General features: G+C 36.3%; 2 protein-coding genes across 3 annotated transcripts; both read left to right on the top strand.

The window, feature by feature from the left end:
* Positions 1-4,891: 4,891 nt before the first annotated feature.
* On the top strand, positions 4,892-12,099 carry LOC132312248 (ABC transporter C family member 3-like). The gene is made up of 10 exons (XM_059810544.1): positions 4,892-7,700; positions 7,888-7,974; positions 8,049-8,678; positions 8,866-9,030; positions 10,041-10,335; positions 10,438-10,652; positions 10,748-11,053; positions 11,151-11,214; positions 11,316-11,555; positions 11,645-12,099. The coding sequence occupies exons 1-10, from the start codon at positions 5,337-5,339 to the stop codon at positions 11,755-11,757; spliced, it is 4,479 nt and encodes a 1,492-aa protein (XP_059666527.1). The 5' UTR covers positions 4,892-5,336; the 3' UTR covers positions 11,758-12,099.
* A 577-nt stretch (positions 12,100-12,676) lies between these two features.
* Positions 12,677-19,877, top strand: LOC132312247 (ABC transporter C family member 3-like). 2 transcript variants are annotated; one of them, XM_059810543.1, is made up of 11 exons: positions 13,409-13,466; positions 14,471-15,424; positions 15,703-15,789; positions 15,873-16,502; positions 16,827-16,991; positions 18,022-18,316; positions 18,415-18,629; positions 18,723-19,028; positions 19,144-19,207; positions 19,307-19,546; positions 19,628-19,877. In XM_059810543.1, exons 2-11 carry the CDS (start codon positions 14,492-14,494, stop codon positions 19,738-19,740), a joined length of 3,048 nt encoding a protein of 1,015 aa, XP_059666526.1. In that variant the 5' UTR covers positions 13,409-13,466; positions 14,471-14,491; the 3' UTR covers positions 19,741-19,877. The 2 variants fall into 2 exon arrangements, with proteins under 2 accessions (XP_059666525.1, XP_059666526.1); XM_059810542.1 differs by having other exon boundaries at positions 12,677-15,424.
* Positions 19,878-22,590: the final 2,713 nt, after the last annotated feature.

Genomic DNA, 22,590 nt, shown 5'->3' with positions numbered 1-22,590 from the left:
AGGCAGATACCAAAACAATCCAGGAATGCATCACTAGAAAGCTGTAAAGAAAGTTATGAGATACTTACAAGGAACAAAGAAGTATATGCTCACATTTAGAAAGACTAGTGAGTTAGAGGTTATTGGTTACTCAGACTCAGATTTTGCTGGATGTGTGGACAGTAGAAGATCCACTTTTGGTTATTTGTTCCTTTTAGCTGGAGGGGCAATATCATGGAAAAGCGCAAAACAGTCTATTATTGCTTCATCAACTATGGAGGCTGAATTTGTAACATGCTTTGAGGGTACAAATCATGGTTTGTGGTTACGGAACTTTATTTCGGGATTTGGTGTTATGGATTCAATTTCTAGACCGCTGAAAATTTATTGTGATAACACCGCAGCTGTCTTCTTTACTAAAAACGATAAGTATTCCAATAGCGTTAAGCATATGGAGCTGAAATATCTTACCGTTAAAGAAAAGTTCAGAAATAACGAGTGTCTTTTGAAAATATAAGCACACAGCTTATGGTTGTAGATCCATTGACAAAAGGATTACCACCCAAGACATTCATAGGGCATGTTGAAAGAATGGGTCTTGAATGTAATCAAAGTTAATTATTATTTTTGTTGTGGATTGCTTAACAATGCTTATATATATTTGACATTTTGAGCTCATTAAAATGTATTTCTGATATTTCCTGTTAATTTATGTATGTACATGCATGTATTACTTTAAATGATGAAAACAGGAATAGTCTTAGAAAATATATTATAGCTAGACCTTTATTGATGCTTCTCACTTATAGACTCTGTTAAATGGGTTACTAGTGTTGTGGTACATGGAAGGGACTGTGTCATTTAGGGACATACAACCGCCATGACTCACATTGGTAGTTTGTTTACCATGGTATTTATGATGACCGTATTTAATATCTTAATTTGATTTATAGTGCACACTAATGACTATTTTACTAAACCACTACAGAAGTTATCATATCTGCCAAATGGGAGAATGTAAGATTATTTATTTAATTGTGGCCCACATGATTTGGACATGTGACATATTACTTAGTGGCTAAGTAAATAGATATCAATTAATTATTCTTGGTCAACTTAAAATTACCTTTTTGGTAATTACTTATTGGAGAAGTGTTTTCCTTCTAATTCCTTACTTTGATGGAAAGTAAAATTATGTTACTAAAAGGAAAACTAGTCCTCTCTCTGCCTTTATAAAAGTGCATACGCTCCATCAATTATGTACAATTATTGAGACAACACGTAAAAGGTTATTGTGTGCAAAAGGGTAAGGGAGAGAAACCAGTTTCCACCTTTGTCTGTTGATCAGAGTTGCAAATTGGTTCGTGGTTAAAGGATCTGGACATTGGATTTAATCTCAACAAGGTTTGATATCATGAATCGAGGTATGTATATCTAACTATATTTATTTATGCGTTATAAGGATGTGAAATTAATTGAAATTCTAAGATTTAGGGTTTTATGATAATTTGTGATTAAAGTTTTTCCCAACACAAATTAATTAGATTTTTTACATTCTCTGCCTATTATATTTGAAACCGCCCCGCCGTACAGAGTGTTTTTCTTTCAGGGTATTCCCACTAGTTCGTGAAGTTATTCTCCCCTTGAAGTTATTGGGGTCAGCTCATTGCCACTCATGTTATTTACAATTCTTTTGTTATTAGCGTTTTCTCTTTAGCGTCGCCTATTATTACCCAATGAAAATATTGATAATCTCTGATATTGAAGATTCTAACTTAGTGAAATTTTGAATTTTAATTAATGAATTTATTTGCCAGCCTGAAAAAATAAATAAATAAATAAAATTGGAGAATATATTAAAGCTTGATGGATAAGTTTTGTTTTACACTAAACTCTTCCCGAAGCTGCAGTTGTTGATTCGGGCTTTGCTGGGCGAATCTGGATCTGAGCTCGGCGTTGGTGGAGAGGGTTGGCGGCTTGGACAACGGGTTCTTCGCCGTAGGGCCGCCGGTGAGTAGAAGAGAAAGAGAACGGAGAGCGAGGGAGACCGGCCGGAGACTGAGAGACATGGGGAGAAAAGAGAGTGCAGAGAGGGGCGAGAGAGAGGGGAAGAAAGTGTAGCCTGTAGGTGGCGGCTGTGCCTGTGGTTTCTCTTTGTGCCCCAAAAATGGGTCTGCAGAGAGAGGGGCAAGAGAGGAGAGGGAGAGGATCCAGTGTGGTGAACCAAAAATAAATAAATAAATAAATAAAATAAAATGTATGTGCTACTGGTGAGTAAGGTGAGTAAAGTGAAGTTACTTTTAATAATAAAATAATGCATCATATTTAATAATAAAATAATTCACACTTAAATATGATATATTATTTTATTATTGGACCATATAAGAGTGAGTAGCAAAATTTTAAACAATTTTTATTTTTAAAATAAAATATTATTTAATTTAATTCAAAAACGTATATTTATTCTGGCCAATTCTCAAAAAAAAATAAAATTAGTAAATAAATAAAAATAAAAACACATATACAGAGTCGGCTATTGAGATAACTTGAGCTATATGAGAAGTTCTTATATAATTGCGTCAAAAATATTTTTTTTCACCATTTTGTTTACATGTTCAATAATAATTGACTGGACCATTTAAAATTAAGTAGTGATAGTTACATCAATTTGGTGTAATAAATTACTTAACTGAAATTTCTTAACTGAAAGTTTTTGATTGATTATTTTTACACAATACAAGTAAGTGAAAGTTTCACTTTTATTTGTTGTATAGATGGATTTATTAAAATAAGTAAGTCTGTCAATTTATTGCAACAAATTGGTGCAAGAATTATTTTTGTAAAAATTTTCTCTTTTTGGGATAACGCGATCCTTTTGCCATTCTCAGAGCTGGGGCCTTGGTATAGGCTTCATGTTTATTCTTCATTTGTGCTAGTTTGGGCTCGTGTTGTCTCTTTTTCTTGTGGTGTAGCCCAATGCCCTAGTTCGGTCTATATATATATTATCTACACTTTTTGTACATTTTGTTCCCATCTGTAAAATTGGTTTAATTTCGGAAAATTTTAATGGATGACAACTTTTTAGCCCATATTACAAAAGTAACAGTATTTAAAAAGAATGGGGGTAGAAAAGTCATTTACTATAAAAAATTGAAATTGGCACTCCACAATTATCATCTCACACTCCATCATGTTCATCTCTTAAAATAAAATTACAAACTAATCCCTACATCATACTAAGTTTAGTTCTTATATTTTTAATACCATAATTGTCCTCCATATAAAGGCAAGACTCGACCAAATTCTTTTGTTAGTTCTTATATTTTTAATACCATAATTGTCCTCCATATAAAGACAAGACTCGACCAAATTCTTTTTAATCTTTCCTAAAAATTAAAATTTGGTTCAATCCCCATCTCATATATATGGGACTATTTTAGTCATAACGATACTAACTCCTCTAATTCATGAATGTTTTCTTTCACGTTTTTCCTTAGATTAAAATTTAATGAAGCTAAGTGTGAATCGATTGGCATGGCTATATATACAAAAATAAAATAAAAAAAAAAGACTAGAATGTATAATATTTAGTTTTCAAATTGTTGACAATAAAATAGTTTTGAAATTATTGCTGAACGGACTCACTCAAATAAAGAACGTATAGAATTTTGAGTTGTCAATCAAATCATCTGTTATGTAATATGGTCAATTTTGTGTGCTTATGAATTCATAAATAAGCAATTGTAAATTGTCAACAAAAATTTTTCATTTAATTCATGTTCTTTTTTAACTCTAATATTTTAATCTATATGTTTTATAATTCTGGTTTCATTGATTTTTTTTTTTTTTAGTAATATGCACTTATTTCTAGTTGGTCTTTTTTTTAGTGGTGGTATTGCAACAATAGTTGTTGTTGTTGTATTTTGTTTATTTTGGACTTTGAGAAAGTGTGTTTGTGTTGCATGCTCTTGGGATTTATTTATTTATTTATTTTTTGCATTCTTCTCATCAACCTGATTCTCTTAATAAATAAAATAAAATAAATAAAAAATCAAGCTACTTGTTCGTTCAATATATATATATATATATATATATATTTCTAATCTAAGTCACATAAAGCGGGAGCGAGAGCAAATTCGAGAGCGACAGAATTAAGTCATAACTAGTGAAAATTTGAGTCAAAGTGTGCACGGAGCGAGAACGCGCTCGGAGTGTTTTGAGTCAAAACGTGCGTGAAGTGAGAACACGCTTAAAATGTAAGAGCAATACCTATTAAAAAAGATTGTGTGGCTTAATTCCTAACTATAAAACAAACAATTACTCTCATTTTTTTTTTCCCTTGGTGCTGGTGTTGTCTTACTTTTGCTAATGTTGTTTAATGGCTTTCTATATTGGTAAAGAGATATTTGGTAACCAGAATCCAAACTCTAATAAGGAAGGATAATTATGGTATTAAAAATTATAGAAATTAAATTGAAACCCTTCTGTAATTTCATTTGGAGCAAAAAAGTGATTGTGAACGCTAATATCAACTCTTTTACTTTTATATAATTACAAATACGACTAAATGGATGACAACTTTTTAACCTATATTACAAAAGTAACCGTATTTAAAAAAATGGGTGCAGAAAAGCCATATACTATAATATAATTACAAATATCTCTATTCTCAAATGTGCAGTGGATCTGGTCAGCACGGTGGTGATGGTGGATAGTTAGTGGCTAGTCATTTACTCTACAATTTAATTTGTTTAAATCCTCAATTAACCCTTTGGATGATCAAAATTTTAAGAATTTGTTTGTATTTTTTTAAGAATTTGCATTAAGTTTTTCAAAAAAAAAAAAAAGTTTAAAAATTTAATTTTTTAATTAGAAATCTCAAGTTGCAAAAATTCAGTTAAGACTGACATTGACATTGAGTAATTAGGGTTAGAGGTCATATTATAGCTTGGGTTGGAGAGTTACGTTTCATATATGTTAAGACTGCAATAATGTAACTTCTGTGTTTTTTTTTTTTTCCCCCTCAATGTAACCTAATCAGAGAAAAGAAATACGAGTAATTTGAGCGAATATAGCCAACATAAATTTTCGATCTCTATCAGCCTATGGTCCATTCATTTGTCTTCCATTTTTTCGCTCCCTCTTGCCAGCTTAGCCTCAATAAAGCCAGCTTTTATTCTTTCACATTCTCTCGTACTCCTATATATATACTTCTATATATATATATATATATATATATATAAACTCACAAACAAATCTCTAATATCAGGTCATATCACGGTACTTTCTCGTCCCCGAATGCAGTAGGAGAAATCCGACGTACCCTTCTCTGGCACATAGCATCTCCATAAAAAAAAATGGAAATTCTTGAAGCATCAAAGAAGGGTATGTTGGTTTTCTTCTCTCATTCATATTCAACCATGTTTGGAGGCACCGATTTCCTCCTAAAACCCATTTTTGTACGTGGGTTTTCTGGTTTTTTACAGCTCATTTTGTTGCTTGGTCTTTTAATTTCATGGGTCTGCAAGAAAATAAAGAAATGTCCCAGACAGGGTACTAAAAGCACCAGGTTTTTGTATTACAAACCAACTCTGTTTTGTTCTGTGGTTCTGGCACTTTTTAATGTTTTTCTGTGTGCATTGAACTGCTTTTATTGGTATAGAAATGGTTGGTCTGAGGAAGAGATTGCGATCCTTTTGGATTTAGGACTCGGAGCTCTTGCTTGGATATCAATTTCTGTTTACTTGCATACCCAATTCTCTAATTCAGGTGAATCTAAATTCCCATTATTATTAAGAATTTGGTGGGGTTTATTCTTGTCAATATCTTGTTATTCCCTTGTGATAGACTACTTTGATTACAAAAATCAGCAGTCTTTATCAATTCAGCTTTTGGTGTCTGATGTTGTTTCGGCTCTTACCGGCTTGTTCTTCTGCTATGTTGGAGTTTTTGGTAAGGATGAGAGTGAAGATGCACTTCTTCGAGAACCTCTTTTGGGTGGTGAAACTAGGGTAACTAAAGGTGCCACATCTGAAGCTGCAAGCCCTTATTTAAATGCAAGTGTTTTTAGTATCCTTAGTTTCAATTGGTTAAGTCCTTTAATTGCAACTGGTTATAGGAAAACAATAGACCTTGAGGATGTGCCTGATATTGACAGTAGTGATTGTGCCAACGAGTCCTTTCTAAATTTCAGAAATAAGCTAGAGTCTGGTAATGGTAGTAGTACCGTAACTACAAGCAAGCTGCTGAAGACATTATTTATATCAACATGGAGGCAAATTATAGTAACAGCTTTCTATGCAATTGTATCCACATTGGCAACTTATGTAGGCCCGTACCTTATTGAAACCTTTGTTCAATACCTTGATGGACAACAACATTTTAAACATGAAGGCTATGTATTGGTTTCTGCATTCTTCTTTTCAAAGATTGTCCAGACATTGGCACAGAGACAATGGAACTTTACGTTGCAGCGGGCTGGAGTGAGGACTAGGGGGGCACTGATTACCATGATCTACAATAAGGGTTTGACCCTTTCATGCCAATCGAAGCAGAAGCACACTAGTGGGGAGATGATCAATTTTATGACTGTTGATGCTGAGAGGGTGGGTGACTTCTGTTCGGTCATGCATAATCCATGGTTGATGCTTCTGCAAATTGTTTTGGCATTACATATTTTATATAAAAGCCTTGGGCTTGCTTCAATTGCTGCATTTGTTGCCACAATAGTTATAGTATTGTTAAATGCTCCATTGGGGACATGGCAGGAGAGACTTCAGAATAAGTTAATGGAAATAAAAGATATAAGGATGAAAGCAACCTCTGAAGTCTTAAGGAACATGAGGATTCTCAAGCTTCAGGGGTGGGAGATGAAGTTTTTGTCTAAAATTGTTGAGCTCAGGAATAGGGAGGAAAGATGGTTGAAAATATTTTTATACGCTGAAGCCGTGATGATTTTTACGTATTGGAGTGCCCCTACATTTGTGTCTGTGGCCACTTTTGGGACTTGTGTGCTTGTGGGCATCCCACTTGAATCAGGGAAGATTCTTGCTGCACTCGCAACGTTTAGAATACTTCAAGTGCCTATGTCATACCTTCCCGAGACGATCTCAATGTTAGCTCAGACTAAGGTTTCCCTTGATCGTATTGCCTCATTCCTTAGCCAAGATGACCTGCAACCTGATGTTATAGAGAAGCTTCCAAGAGGCAGCTCTGACACAGCAATCGAGATAGTTGATGGGGATTTCTCCTGGGATGTATCTTCCCCCAATCCAACATTGAAATCTATAAATTTCAAAGTGTCTCAAGGCATGAAAGTTGCTGTTTGTGGTACTGTTGGCTCAGGAAAGTCGAGCTTGCTCTCCTGTATCTTGGGAGAAGTACCTAAAATATCAGGAAGCCTTAAGCTCAGTGGGACAAAGGCTTATGTTGCTCAGTCCCCCTGGATACAAAGTGGAAAGATAGAAGATAATATACTGTTTGGAAAGGAAATGGATAGAGAAAAGTATGAGAAGGTTCTTGAAGCATGTTCCTTGAAAAAGGACCTGGAAATTTTTGCCTTCAGTGATCAGACAGTAATAGGCGAAAGGGGAATCAATTTGAGTGGTGGTCAGAAGCAGAGAATACAGATTGCACGAGCTCTATACCAAGATGCTGATATTTATCTATTTGATGATCCATTTAGTGCTGTGGATGCTCATACAGGAACCCATCTCTTTAAGGTGATTGTTCTTCCAACTCTCTACTACTAATCTTTTCTCTGTTTGAGCAAATATAGGTTCACACAGTACCATTTTATTCTTTCTGTTGTATTGTCATTATTTGTTCGTTTATTGTTGTTATTTTTCTTAATAAAATAAATATATGGGTTAAATTAACCAGTGCCCATAATTAATCTATGTATGGCAGGAATGTTTACTGGGGCTTCCTGATTCAAAAACAGTGATTTACATTACTCATCAAGTGGAGTTCTTACCTGCTGCAGATCTCATCCTGGTGAGCCTTTCACGTTTCTTTCATGCTCTTTCTATTCATGGACGATACTCATGAACTCTTATTACTATCATCAGGTCATGAAAAACGGCATGATCACACAAGCTGGAAAATACAATGATATCCTCAATTCGGGAAGCAATTTTATGGAACTTGTAGGTGCACATAAGGAAGCTTTATCCGCACTTGATTCGGCTGGGTTAAACTCTGAAAAATTAACTATCAGCAAAGAAGGTATAGGGAGTGGTAAAAAGGTTGTTCACACAGAGGATAGTCAAAATGGTAAAGCAGATGATGCCATGGATCCAAAAGGACAGCTTGTTCAAGAAGAAGAAAGAGAGAAAGGTAGAGTTGGTTTTCAAGTCTATTGGAAATATATCACTACTGCATATGGAGGTGCTCTTGTGCCCTTTATGTTGTTGGGACAAATTCTCTTTCAGCTACTTCAAATTGTAGCAAATTATTGGATGGCATGGGCAACTCCCGTAACAAAGGATGCGGCTCCTCAAGTTGGAATCTCTACTGTCATGCTTGTTTATGCAGCTTTGGCGTTTGGATGTTCCTTATGCATTCTTGCAAGAGCCGTGTTTCTTGTAACTGCTGGGTATAAGACAGCCACACTACTCTTCAAAAATCTGCACTTGTGCATTTTTCGTGCACCCATGTCTTTTTTCGATGCTACCCCAAGTGGGCGAATCCTTAATAGAGTGAGTAAATACTTCTTGTTACTACTGTTATTGTTATTTACGATCACTTATGCTACTGCTAATATTACAGTTTCTAATCTATCATGTATTGTGGTCTATAATTTTGTAAGGTCTGGAGCTTTTGTATTACAACACCTACCAAAAAAGGCCTTACAAGTTTACTTACTTGAGATGTTTTCTGTTACAGGCATCTACAGACCAAAGTGCACTGGATTTGGCCATTCCATTTAGTGTTGGAGCAACTGCATTCAATACCATAAACCTCCTTGGAATTATTGCAGTAATGTCACAGGTTGCATGGCAGGTCTTTGTCATTTTCATTCCTGTCATTGCAGCATGCATCTGCTTACAGGTACTATGCTGATTAGTTGCCAAAATATTATGTTTTATGTCAAATCACAATATTGAAGCAATCAATGAATAACTTAGATTTTTTGCTAGTCATTGTAATGGTTGATGTTATGATTTATACCAAAGCAACTAAATCAAGTTGATTATTGTAAAGAATTAGCAAAATTAGGTGTCACAGGTCTACAGTTTCATCAATATTATAGCTACACCTGCGTAGCAACAAGGTGTGGAATACTCATGGACAAAAGACCTGAGTCAGTTTTTCTCGTTTGTGCCAACCTTCAACCACCATATAGAGAAGAATGTTTACAAGGCTATGAGACACATTCAGGACTCCAACTTGGGCTGCATCCACCTCCACCCGAATGACTAAATTCTCCAGAACATTCCTAACAATTGTGTATGAAACTTTATGAAGTTATAGGACATTGCATACGATTATACAAACAAAAAAGTCCCGTGCCATCTTAAAATTTTCAATCTGTCCTGGTGTAAGTGGAACATGGGCATGTGGCCCATTAGTGCCTAACCTTCTAATAAAGTTGGCAAGGGGTAACATTAAACCCTTGCTGGAATGTGCATTCATTCATAAGCATTGCATATTGTTGAAAGCCAAATCCAACATGAGCTTCTGGTAAATCATAAATATTTCTGGTCAACCTAGATGCATCTTGTCATGGTTGTTTATGTTTGAACTTGATGTGAAGGCCTTGTCAATAAGATAGCCTATTTCCTTTTATTTTTGTATACGCTCAGTTTCCAAAATCTCAAGGTACGTTCATGATGCAAAGCCTCTGGATTCTTGTCTATTGTCGTTCCAAACATTTTCATTTGGATTTGAGGTGGCATTCTTTCTTTTATTTCTTAATATTATTCATAATTGCTCTTTCCTCGTAATAAATGCAAATCAGAGGAAGCATAAAAGTCTAAAGATGTGTTATTTTTGTGATTTCGTTCAACCTAACTACAAATTTTCTAAACGAGAGGAGTTCTTGATGTTAATGATTGCAGCAATATTCCCTACCTTCATCACGAGAACTGTCACGGTTGATTGGAGTATCCAAAGCTCCTGTTATACAGCATTTTGCTGAAACAATATCAGGATCGACTACTATTAGGAGCTTTGATCAGGAATCAAGATTCATGGACACAAATATGAAATTGATAGATTGGTATTCTCGGCCAATGTTTTACAGTGCTGGTGCAGCCGAGTGGCTAAGCTTCCGTTTGGATTTTTTGTCTTCTATGACATTTGCCTGCTCTTTAATTTTCTTGGTTTCTATTCCACAAGGAGCAATCAATCCAAGTAAGTGGTTCTCTTTTGTCATCTTCATATTTTTTTTCCTCATTTTATGGCAACTGGAGTGAAAAAGGTGCAGATTGATTCTATGTTCTTCTAAATTTGAAGGTCTTGCGGGGTTAGCAGTGACATATGGGCTCAATCTGAACTCAATGCAAGCTGTTGTCGTGTGGCTCATTAACAATACGGAGACTAAAATGATATCCGTTGAAAGAATGCTACAATATACTTCTATCCCAAGTGAGCCTCCTCTCACAATAGAAGCAAATATGCCAGACAATTACTGGCCATCACGGGGAGAGGTTGATATTCGCGATCTGCAGGTAATTTCAATTTCCATTCTACTTCTTTTTATGCCAAATGAGTGCTCATGTCCTGGTTGTCTTTATGAATTTAATGGAGTTGAGCATGAATGTAGATCCGATATGCCCCACACTTGCCACTTGTGTTGCGAGGTCTTACATGCACTTTCCCTGGAGGATTGAAAACTGGAATTGTGGGGAGAACTGGCAGTGGTAAATCAACTCTCATACAGTCACTCTTCCGCCTTGTTGAACCAGCTGCAGGTCAAATCTTGATAGATGGTATTAACATCTCCACAATTGGACTGCATGATTTACGATCTAGATTGAGTATCATTCCTCAGGAACCAACCATGTTTGAGGGGACAATACGGAACAACTTAGATCCGCTTGAAGAGTACACGGACGAAGAGATTTGGGAGGTGGGTTTGGCTTTATTTAATGTTTATGCTGGTTTGGTTCAAATATGTACATGTTGTTGTTGGGACTAATGAATTAACATGTATGTCATTACTTCAGGCTCTTGATAAGTGCCAGCTTGGAGATGAAGTTGGGAAGAAGGAATGCAAGCTTGATTCATCAGGTTTCTTCATCCGTCATTCTAACCTAAAAGTTATACAGAAACTTCTTTAACCCGCGTAACCACAAAGTTCTTAGTTCTTGATGTTCATATGATTGTTGCAGTTGTCGAGAATGGAGAGAACTGGAGTATGGGCCAAAGGCAACTGGTCTGTCTTGGCCGTGTGCTTCTCAAGAAAAGCAAGATCTTGGTGCTTGATGAAGCTACAGCATCAGTTGATACAGCAACTGACGGTTTAATTCAACAGACCATTAAGCAACATTTTTCCAACTCGACTGTTTTAACCATTGCACATCGGATTACATCTGTAATTGATAGTGACATGGTCCTTGTTTTAGATCACGGTTAGTAAGAGCCCATTAATCTTTCTTAATCCTCAAGAATGATATGTAAAATTTCTTGGTTCTTACCATTCTTTTCCCCTTTGGCGCAGGACTTATTGAGGAATATGATTCTCCAACAAAGTTGCTGGAAGACAAGTCGTCTTCGTTTGCAAAGCTTGTAGCAGAGTACAGCGTGAGGTCAAATTCTAAGTTTGAGAAGTGAACAAGCACTTGAAGACCTTCCTAGGCACCATTCACCTTTAAATTGGATGATGTTGATGATGAAAAATATGGTGGAAAGTCTTTTCTAATTTAGATTGTTGTGTTATTTTTGAAGTATAGGGATATGGAAAAATCAAAGTAATAGGTGAGGTATATATTCTGTGCAAGATATAGAGGTATGTTCTGTACAAGATATATTACTAGGGATGAACACTATATCTTACAACAAAACCCAACGTGTATTGTCTTAAATTTTGAGTCAACAAAATTACACTTTGCCATAAATTTTCCTAGTGTGTACTTATAAACAATCAATATATATTTAGGCAAGATTGACCAAACTGTGGGTAGAATACTATAAAGTTTGGCATGTTTGATCAGCCCAATTAGCAGTTCTTGAACTACAGACTTGAAAGCAACTTCACAGACGAAATGACTTCTGTGGAGATGAGTGTTAGAATTTCTAATGATATATAGGGCATATTTTATTTGGTTTTATGATAATAGTTTTCTTCTTCAAAGAACAAAAGATTGAAAAACAATTTAAATTTATTTTTCCAACCTTGTGATCACATTAACAATGAAAAACTATTTTTACATCTTAAGTTTTGATGGAAGAAATCACTAAAATGTTTAGTTCATTCTCTCAAGCCCTTGCCTAGTGTGTGTAGAAGAATTTTACAAAACGTTTTGTCACCTTCTCAAAATTAGTTACTTCTAAAACTTAGAGAAATATTTTTCAAAAAATAATATTTTAATTACTTAAAATGAGTACAGAACAACATACCTAATTAAATTTCATAAATCTTAATCTCTATTAAAAATAAAAAGTGGAGGAAATTTTTTTATTATTTTATTTTATTATCAGAAGGAGAGGGTTTGAGTCTGGCGCATTACGGGAATTATTTGCGATGACAAAATATATACTCTAAATAAAATAAAATCTAGTAAAGGCTTCGCTTATGCTTTGGCATTTTCAATCTCCTTTTTTTATTTTATTTTTTGAAAACGGGGTTTATAATTGAATTATTTCACATGTCAAACTGATCCGTTCATTTGTCTTCCCATTTTCTCGCTCCCTCTGGCAGCTGGGCCTTCCGCACCAGATTATCATACGCCCAAGAAAGCAACCTTTGACTCTTTCACATTCTCTCCTATATATACACAATTCTATATATATACACACAAACAAACCTCTAATATCAGGTAATTTCACGTTAATATCTTGTTCCAGAATGCAGTAGGAGAAATCTGGCATACCCTTCTCTGGTGCATAGCCAGACTGATCTTCATGAACAATGAAAATTCTTGAAGCATCAGAGAAGGGTATCTCAGTTTTCTTCTCTCATTCATATTCACCAATGTATGCCGGCAGCAATTTCCTCCTCAAACCCTTATTTTTACATGGGCTTTCAGGTTTTTTACAGCTAATTTTGTTGCTTGGTCTGTTCATTTCATGGGTATGCAAGAGAACCAACAAGGGTCCCAAACAGGGTATTAAGAGCACCAGTTTTTCGTATTACAAACGAACTCTGTTTTTTTCTGTGGGTCTCTCACTTTTTAATGTTGTTCTGTGTGCATGGAACTACTTCTATTGGTATACAAATGGTTGGTCTGAGGAACAGATTGTGACCCTTTTGGATTTAGGGCTCAGAGCTTTTGCTTGGATATCAGTTTCTGTTTACTTGCATACACAATTCTCTAATTCAGGTGAATCTAAGTTCCCATTATTATTAAGAGTTTGGTGGGTGTTTTTCTTATCAATCTCTTGTTATTCCCTTGTTATAGACTACTTTAATTACACAAATCACCAGTCTTTACCAATTCAGTTTTTGGCGTCCGATGTTGTTTCCGCCCTTACCGGGTTGTTCCTTTGTTATGTGGGAATTTTTGGTAAGAATGAGAGTGAAGAAGATACACTTCTTCAAGAACCTCTTTTGGGTGGTGACATTAGTGGAACTAATAGGGCCACATCTCAACCTGCATGCCCTTATTCAAATGCCAATGTTTTTAGTATCCTTAGTTTCTCTTGGATGAGTCCTTTAATTGCAACTGGTAATAGGAAAATAATAGGCCTTGAGGATGTGCCTGATATTGACAGTAGTGATTCTGCCAAAGTGTCCTTTCTAAATTTCAGAAATAAGCTACAGTCTGGTAATGGTAGTAGTAGCATTGTCACTACAACCAACCTGCTGAAGACATTAGTTTTATATATGTGGAGGCAACTTATACTATTGGCTCTCTGTTTACTTTTAACCACATTGTCTAGTTATGTTGGTCCGTACCTTATTGAAACCTTTGTTCAATACCTTAATGGAGAACAACATTTTAAACATGAAGGGTATATATTGGTTTCTGCATTCTTCATTTCAAATCTTGTCCAGTCCTTGGCACAGAGACAAAGTGTCTTTACGGTGCAGCGGGCTGAAATGAGAACCAGGGCAGCACTAACTAACATGATCTACAATAAGAGTTTAACCCTTTCGTGCCAATCGAAACAGGGCCACACTAGTGGGGAGATGATCAATATTATGACCGTCGATGCTGAGAGGATTGGTTACTTCTGTGCGTTCGTACATAGTCCATGGATAATCCTTCTGCAAATTGTTTTGGCATTAATTATTTTATATAAAAGCCTTGGGCTTGCTTCAATTGCTGCATTTGTTTCCATGGTAATTGTAATCTTTGCAAATGCTCCATTCGCGAAATTGCAGGAGAAACTTCAGGTTGAGTTAATGGAATCAAAAGATAGAAGGATGAAAGCAACCTCTGAAATCTTAAGGAACATGAGGGTTCTCAAGCTTCAGGGGTGGGAGATGAAGTTTCTGTCTAAAATTGTTGAGCTCAGGAATATTGAGGAAAGTTGGTTGAGAAAATATGTGTATACTACATCATTGAGCACTTTTCTGTTTTGGGGTGCCCCTACATTTGTGTCTGTGGTCACTTTTGGTACTTGCGTGCTTATGGGTATCCCACTTGAATCAGGGAAGATTCTTGCTGCAATAGCAGCATTTGCAAAACTTAAATCGCCTATGTCTGACCTTCCTGACATAATCTCGGAGGTAGCTCAGACTAAGGTTTCCCTTGATCGTATTGCCTCATTCCTTAGCCAAGATGACCTGCAACCTGATGTTATAGAGAAGCTCCCAAGAGGTAGCTCTGACACAGCAGTTGACATAGTTGATGGGAATTTCTCCTGGGATGTTTCTTCCCCCAATCCAACATTGAAATCTATAAATTTCAAAGTGTCTCAAGGCATGAGAGTTGCTATTTGTGGTACTGTTGGATCAGGAAAGTCGAGCTTGCTCTCCTGTATCTTGGGAGAAGTACCTAAAATATCAGGAAGCCTTAAGCTCAGTGGGACAAAGGCCTATGTCGCTCAGTCCCCCTGGATACTAAGTGGAAAGATAGAAGATAATATACTGTTTGGAAAGGAAATGGATAGAGAAAGGTATGAGAAGGTTCTTGAAGCATGTTCCTTGAAAAAGGACCTGGAAATTTTTGCCTTTGGTGATCAGACAGTTATAGGCGAAAGGGGAATCAATATGAGTGGTGGACAGAAGCAGAGAATACAGATTGCACGAGCTCTATACCAAGATGCTGATATTTATCTATTTGATGATCCTTTTAGTGCTGTGGATGCTCATACAGGAACCCATCTCTTTAAGGTGATTGTTTTTCCAACTCTCTACTCCTAATCATTTCTCTGTTTGAGCAATATATGTTCACATCTTCATTGGGATAAAAGCGTGGTTATATGTAACTATTATTGCCATATGCATATGTTTGGATTCTTGTTGCGCTTATAGAAGGTAAACACAGCACCTTTTTCTTCTTTACTGTTGTATTGTCACTATTTGTTCGTTTATCTTTGTTGTTGTTTTCTTAAAAAAATAAATGTATGGGTTAAATTAACAATTGGCCTTCACTGATCTTTGGATGGCAGCAATGTTTACTGGGGCTTCCGGATTCAAAAACAGTGATTTATGTTACTCATCAAGTAGAGTTCTTACCTGCTTCGGACCTCATCCTGGTGAGCTATTCACGTCTCATCCATGCTCTTTCTATTCATGGACAATACGACAATACTCATGAAAATCTTATTACCATGATCAGGTCATGAAAAACGGCATGATCACACAAGCTGGAAAATACAATGAAATTCTCAATTCGGGAAGCAATTTTATGGAACTTGTAGGTGCACATGAAGAAGCTTTATCAGCACTTGATTCGGTTGGGTCACACTCTGAAAAAGTAACTATCAGCAAAGAAGATATAGAGAGTGCTAAAAAGGTTGCTGACATAGATGATAGTCAAAATGGGAAAGCAGATGATGCCAAGGATCCAAAAGGACAGCTTGTTCAAGAAGAAGAAAGAGAGAAAGGTAGAGTTGGTTTTCCAGTCTACTGGAAATATATCACGACCGCATATGGAGGTGCTCTTGTGCCCATTATATTGTTGGCACAAATTCTCTTTCAGCTACTTCAAATTGGAAGCAATTATTGGATGGCATGGGCAACTCCTGTAACAAAGGATGAGGGGCTTCCAGTTGAAATCTCTACTCTCATGACTGTTTATGTAGGTTTGGCGATTGGATGTGCCTTTTGCATCCTTATAAGGGCATTGCTTCTTAACACAGCTGGGTATAAGACAGCCACCCTACTCTTCAAAAAAATGCACTTGTGCATTTTTCGTGCACCCATGTCTTTTTTTGATGCTACCCCCAGTGGACGAATCCTTAATAGAGTGAGTAAATAATTGTTATTATTATTTACTATTACTTATGATACTGCTGCTACTACTACTATTGCTGTTATTACCGTTCCTAATCCATCATGTTGTGTGGTCTATAATTTTGTAATGTCTTAAGCTTTTGAATTGCAGCACCTGCCAAAAAAGGTCTTACAAGTTTACTTAGTCGCAAGTGCCGTGTTGCCCGAGCGGTTGGGCTGCTCCCCGTGTTCAAGCCTTGCACCCTCCCCCTCCCCTCTAACCCACTAACCCCTAACACTCTTGCCATGAAAAATATATATATATATATTTACTTACTCGAGCTGTTTTCTATTACAGGCATCTACGGACCAAACTGCAATAGATTTTATCATTCCATATTCGGTTGGATCAACTGCATTCTCAATCTTAAACCTCCTTGGGATTATTGTAGTAATGTCACAGATCGCATGGCAGGTGTTTGTCGTTTTCATTCCTGTCATTGCAGCATGTGTCTGCGTACAGGTACTTTTTAATATTTAATTCTGATAAGTTGCCAAAATATTATGATTTATTTCAAATCACAATATCATTAAAGCAATCATTGAATACCTCAGATTTTGCTAGTCATTATAATGGTTGATATTATGATTAATTACAAAACAACTAAATCTAGTTGATTCTTGTATCTACAGTTTCATCAATATTCTAGCCACACCTGTGTAGCAACAAGGTGTGAATACTCATGGCCAAAAGACCTTAGTCGGTTTCTCTTTTGTGCCAATCCTCACCCACCATATAATTCAGGATCTTTACAATGCTATGAGACACATTCAGGACTCCAACTTGGGCTGCGTCCACCTCCACGCGAATGGTTAAGCTCTCCAGAACACTCCTAATCATTGTGTACAAAACTTTACGAAGTTTAGGGCATTGCATACAATTATACAAATCCAAAAGGCTCGCACTGTCTTAAAATGTATGGGTGGCAAATGAGCACGTGGCCCATTAGTGCCTAACCTTCTAATGCTGTTGCCGAGTTGTAGTATCAAACCTTACTGGAATGTGAATTCATTGATAAGTACAGCATATTGTGGAAAGCAAAATCCAACATGGGCTTCTAGTAAATCATAAATATTTCTGGGCAACCTTGATGCCTCTTGTCATTGTTGTTTATGTTTGAACTTCTTGTTAAAGCCTTGTCTATAAGATAACCTATTTCCCATTATATGTGTATACACTCGGTTTCCAAAATCTCAAGGTTCATGATGCAAAGCCTCTGCATTCATGTCTATTATCATTCCAAATTGGTTCATTTGGAATGATGTAGTATTCTTTCTTTTATTTCTTAATATAACTCATATATGTTGTTTCCTCGAAATAAATGCAAATCAGACTAAGCATAAAAGTCTTAAGGATGTGTTACTTTTGTGATTTTTTTCAACCTAACTACCAATTTGATAGAAGGTCCCCTTTTAATGAAAATTATACGCAGAAACATGACTTTTGCATGTATATGCTAAATGAGAGGAGTTCTTGATGTTACTGATTGCAGCAATATTACATGCCTTCAGCACGAGAACTGTCACGGTTAGGTGGAGTATCCAGAGCTCCTGTTGTACAGCATTTTGCTGAAACAATATCAGGATCGACTACTATCAGGAGCTTTGATCAGGAATCGAGATTCCTGGACACAAATATGAAATTGACAGATGGGTATTCGCAGCCAAATTTTTACAGTGCTGGTGCAATCGAGTGGCTGGCCTTCCGCTTGGATATGTTGTCTTCTATTACATTTGCCTGCTTTTTAATTTTCTTGGTCACTATTCCACGGGGAGCAATCAGTCCAGGTAAGTGGTTCTCGTTTGCCATCTTCATCCTTTTCTCATTTTATGGCAACTGGAGTAAAAAAGGTGCAAATTTACTCTTTCTTCTTCTTACTTTGAAGGTCTTGCGGGCTTAGCAGTGACATATGGGTTCAATCTGAACACCGTACAAGGTTTCGTCATTTGGGTCGTTAGCAATTTGGAGAATCAAATGATATCCGTTGAAAGAATGCTTCAATATACTTCTATCCCAAATGAGCCTCCTCTCACGATAGAAGAAAATAGGCCAGAGAATAACTGGCCATCAAGGGGAGAGGTGGAAATTCGCGATTTGCAGGTAATTTCAATTTTCATTCAACTTCTTTTTATGCCAAATGAGTGCTTTACTGGGTTGTATGTATGAATTTAATGGAGTTGAGCATGAATGTAGATCCGATATGGCCCACACATGCCACTTGTGTTGCGGGGTCTTACATGCACTTTCCCTGGAGGATTGAAGACTGGAATCGTGGGGAGAACTGGCAGTGGTAAATCAACTCTCATACAGTCACTCTTCCGCCTTGTTGAACCAGCTGCAGGACAAATTTTGATAGATGGTATTAACATCTCCTCAATTGGACTGCACGATTTACGATCTAGATTGAGCATCATTCCTCAGGAACCAACCATGTTTGAGGGGACAGTGCGGAACAACTTAGATCCGCTTGAAGAGTACACGGACGAACAGATTTGGGAGGTGGGTTTATGCTGGTTTGGTACAAAGATTGGAAGTTCTCCCGCCTAGCATTGACTTTTAATATTATGTACGTGCTGTTGGGACTAATGAATTAACATGCATGCCATTATTTCAGGCTCTTGATAAGTGCCAGCTTGGAGATGAAATTAGGAAGAAGGAAGGCAAGCTTGAATCATCAGGTTTTTTCATCCGCCATTGTAACATAAAAGTTATACCGAAACTTCTTTAACCCGCATAACCACAAAGTTCAGTTCTTAATGTTCATATGATTATTGCAGTTGTCGAGAATGGAGAGAACTGGAGTATGGGCCAAAGGCAACTGGTCTGTCTCGGCCGTGTGCTTCTCAAGAAAAGCAAGATCTTGGTGCTTGATGAAGCTACAGCATCAGTTGATACAGCAACTGATAATTTAATTCAGCAGACCATTAGGCAACATTTTAACGACTCCACTGTTTTAACAATTGCACATCGGATAACATCTGTAATTGACAGTGACATGGTCCTAGTTTTAGATCACGGTTCGTTAATCTCTCCTAATCCCTCAAGACTTTCATATAGAATTTCTTTGTTCTTACCCTTTTTTTCCCTCTTTGGCACAGGACTCGTTGAGGAATATGATTCTCCAACAAAGTTGCTGGAAAACAAGTCGTCTTCGTTTGCAAAGCTTGTAACAGAGTACAGTGTGAGGTCGAATTCTAATTTTGAGAAGTGAACAATCATTTGAATGCCAAGCCTTCAATAGGCACCATTCACCTTTACCTTGCATGATGATGATGATGATGAAAAAGTTGGTGGTGTTTACCATCGTAGACACATTTTTCTCTTATGGATGGAAATTTATTTGCGTTATGGTGGTGAGGTATGTTCTATGCAAGATCTACTAGAACACTTTCTTACAACAAAACCTAATATTCTCTTAAATTTTGAGTCTAACGGAATTGCACTTTGCAATAAATTTTCCTAGTGTGTACCATGAGCCAATAATATTTAGGCAAGATTGAATAACCAAACTTTGGGTAGAATCTAAAAGGTTCAGCATGTTTGATCAGCCGCTTTAGCAATTCTAGGAGTAGGCTTGAAAGCTACTTCCATGACTTCTATGGTTGATTATGGGGGCGATGGAGAGAGGAGGTTTAGAATTTCAAATGATGCATAGGGCGCATTTTATTCAGTTTTGTTGGTAATATATATATATATATATATATATGTATGTTATTATTTAAGAGATAATAATAAATAAAGAACATGTGTAGATTCAAGGGTAGAATTTAATTTTATTCTGTAAGACAAGTTAGGTCCCGCCTGAATGGTCTTTATGATAGAATTAACCAAACGAAAGGAACTAGTAAACAAATCACTATGTTATACTATTTCAGACCCAACTCAAACTCAAATCAAAATTGCACCCACAAATTTGAACTCAAAATATGAAAGATTTGTGAAGGAGCGCAGAAGAAAATCCAACAGGGAAAAAGAATTTATTTTGAAGTACAAAATGAAAATGAAATGTAGGGAGTGTTTATAGACAAATTGTGTTGAATCGCCCAAAGGCAAACTGGTACTAAGTGTTAACAGTTGCACTGGTTCTGTTCAAACAATTAATAGGCATACAGGTTCGGTCAAAAGACTCAAAACCTAAACGAACGAATGGGATCCAAATTAATTAGGGTTTCAAATATTTAAAGAATTATGGATAAACCCAGCACACTCAGGCAGGCCGAAACCCAACTAGAAATTCTTTTCAATAAAAAGAATATGAGCAGTGCTACATCTCTCGAATTAAAATTCGAGATTTAAACAAGTTGTCAATTGAAGGAAAAGAAAAGAAAGAACAATTACACTAGGTTTCCCTCCTCTAATTTAACCTTAATTCGAAAATACCAAATCAAAATACAATTATAAAAAGCTTTAAGTAAATTATGTAAATTAGTGCTTTTAATCACGAGAAAGAGGTCATTCATTCATGATAAAATATTGTAACTTCTAATTTAATTATTTGACAATTTAGTTCACAAGAAAGAGGTCATTTATTCATAGTAAAAAAGTATAACTTTTTGTTCGACTAGCAAAAATGCTCGTTATTCCTCCCTCCTACGCGAGTGGAGAATGGGGATTGCGTAGGTGTCGCGAGCGTGCCAAGAACTGCAGTTGTTCCAAAGTGGATTTTCGAACAATATTCCAGTTGGAAGTTATGAGGATTAGGCGATTGTATAAAAGACTGGAATGACCACCTTCAAAAGTTCTTTTTGCCTTGAAAAAAGACTTTGAGACTGTTCTATAACTAGTGGAAAGAAATGCGGTATTGAAAGTGCAAGACTTATAATAAAAACTATGAACTACTTGCTGGAAAGTAGGAAATGTAAGTGTTGGACTTAAATTAGACATAATGTAAATACATTACTGGGATGTAAAGATACATAAAATGAATAAGCAAATATGTTGTTTAGTTGTGTGTGTTGAACAAGGTTTGTAAGTTAAGCCTAAGTCCCTTATTTATAGATGTTTTCCATGCAGCAAATTGATGTGTGGCAGCCTTGGCATCTTCCACTTGGCTTGGCTTCAGACTGCCAAGTGTCCCTTGTCTTTGGCGATTATTTCCATTTCTGCAATCACCTTCTTCCATCTTCTTCTTCCTCTTTGTTTCTTCTGACACATGATTCCAACCATGTTCTTTTAGCCTTCCACGATTTCAAGCTATGGGTAGTTCTTGAAATAAGTTTCCACTTGTTCTCTTCACAAACTTACATGTGTCCCACTCTTTCTCTGTTCTTCTTCCTCGTGTATGGTTTCCTCCTTTATTTCAGACGCATGATTCCACAACTTTAACCACATCATCCATTATCTTCGATTTCTTCTTTCAGTTAGTGGCAATAACAGCATGAAAAAACTGCCACTTCGACTGAAGTGTTTATATTTGGCCAAGTACCCACGTTTTTGGTAGTCTTTTCCTTCTACAGAGTCCTTCTTTCTTTATAATTCTATATATATCATGCATTTATATAGAAGTTATTCGTATACCCACACTCCCCTTAACTTTGGTAACTTCCTTCTATTGGACTTTCCTTCAATGGCGTCATGGCCCCATGCTTTCAGCGATTTCTTCTTCATGGGTTGTATCTGATATACAAATATATATATACACACACACACACACACACACAAATAAATAAATATTAGGAGAGATAAATATATATATATATATATAAAAATACAAATCATCCCACGGTTTCTTTTCTCTTGCAACTTTGTATTTTGACTTAGTAAGGTTAGTAACTGAATATTTGCCAAAAATTCCTAAAAAGTAGGAGAGATTTTTGGAACAATGTTCTCTTCTTCCTTGCTTAGTCAACTTAGGTCTTGCCATTTTGGTAAGTCTTCATTCCTTTAAGGGTTTTGAAAACATACTATCCAAAATTCACACACTTAACATCTCATGGTAAGCTCCATAGAACCCGCCATGTGTCGTATTTATATTGGTCTACTAATACCATCATAGTATAAGCTCCATATGTTGAATGTTGATTAATTGGATAAGTCTTACCTTAAATAACTGCATGAGTTT

The sequence above is a fragment of the Cornus florida genome, unplaced genomic scaffold (genome assembly GCF_030987335.1).
Source record: "Cornus florida cultivar Cherokee Brave unplaced genomic scaffold, ASM3098733v1 CherokeeBrave_3.0.0_Hap2_Chr06, whole genome shotgun sequence".
In the NCBI taxonomy this organism is placed as follows: Eukaryota; Viridiplantae; Streptophyta; class Magnoliopsida; order Cornales; family Cornaceae; genus Cornus; species Cornus florida.
This window is presented reverse-complemented; position numbering and strand designations above follow the sequence as displayed.

What these genes read in the sequence shown, in the direction of transcription:
- LOC132312248 (XM_059810544.1), top strand. Translation starts at nt 5,337, where the DNA reads ATGGAAATTCTTGAAGCATCAAAGAAGGGTATGTTGGTTTTCTTCTCT. An exon ending in GTGGGCGAATCCTTAATAGA is followed by an intron (nt 8,679 to 8,865) that starts GTGAGTAAATAC and finishes TTTCTGTTACAG; the next exon opens with GCATCTACAGACCAAAGTGC. An exon ending in GGTCCTTGTTTTAGATCACG is followed by an intron (nt 11,556 to 11,644) that starts GTTAGTAAGAGC and finishes CCTTTGGCGCAG; the next exon opens with GACTTATTGAGGAATATGAT.
- LOC132312247 (XM_059810542.1), top strand. Translation starts at nt 13,055, where the DNA reads ATGAAAATTCTTGAAGCATCAGAGAAGGGTATCTCAGTTTTCTTCTCT. An exon ending in ACGGGGAGCAATCAGTCCAG is followed by an intron (nt 18,317 to 18,414) that starts GTAAGTGGTTCT and finishes CTTACTTTGAAG; the next exon opens with GTCTTGCGGGCTTAGCAGTG. An exon ending in CGGACGAACAGATTTGGGAG is followed by an intron (nt 19,029 to 19,143) that starts GTGGGTTTATGC and finishes CCATTATTTCAG; the next exon opens with GCTCTTGATAAGTGCCAGCT.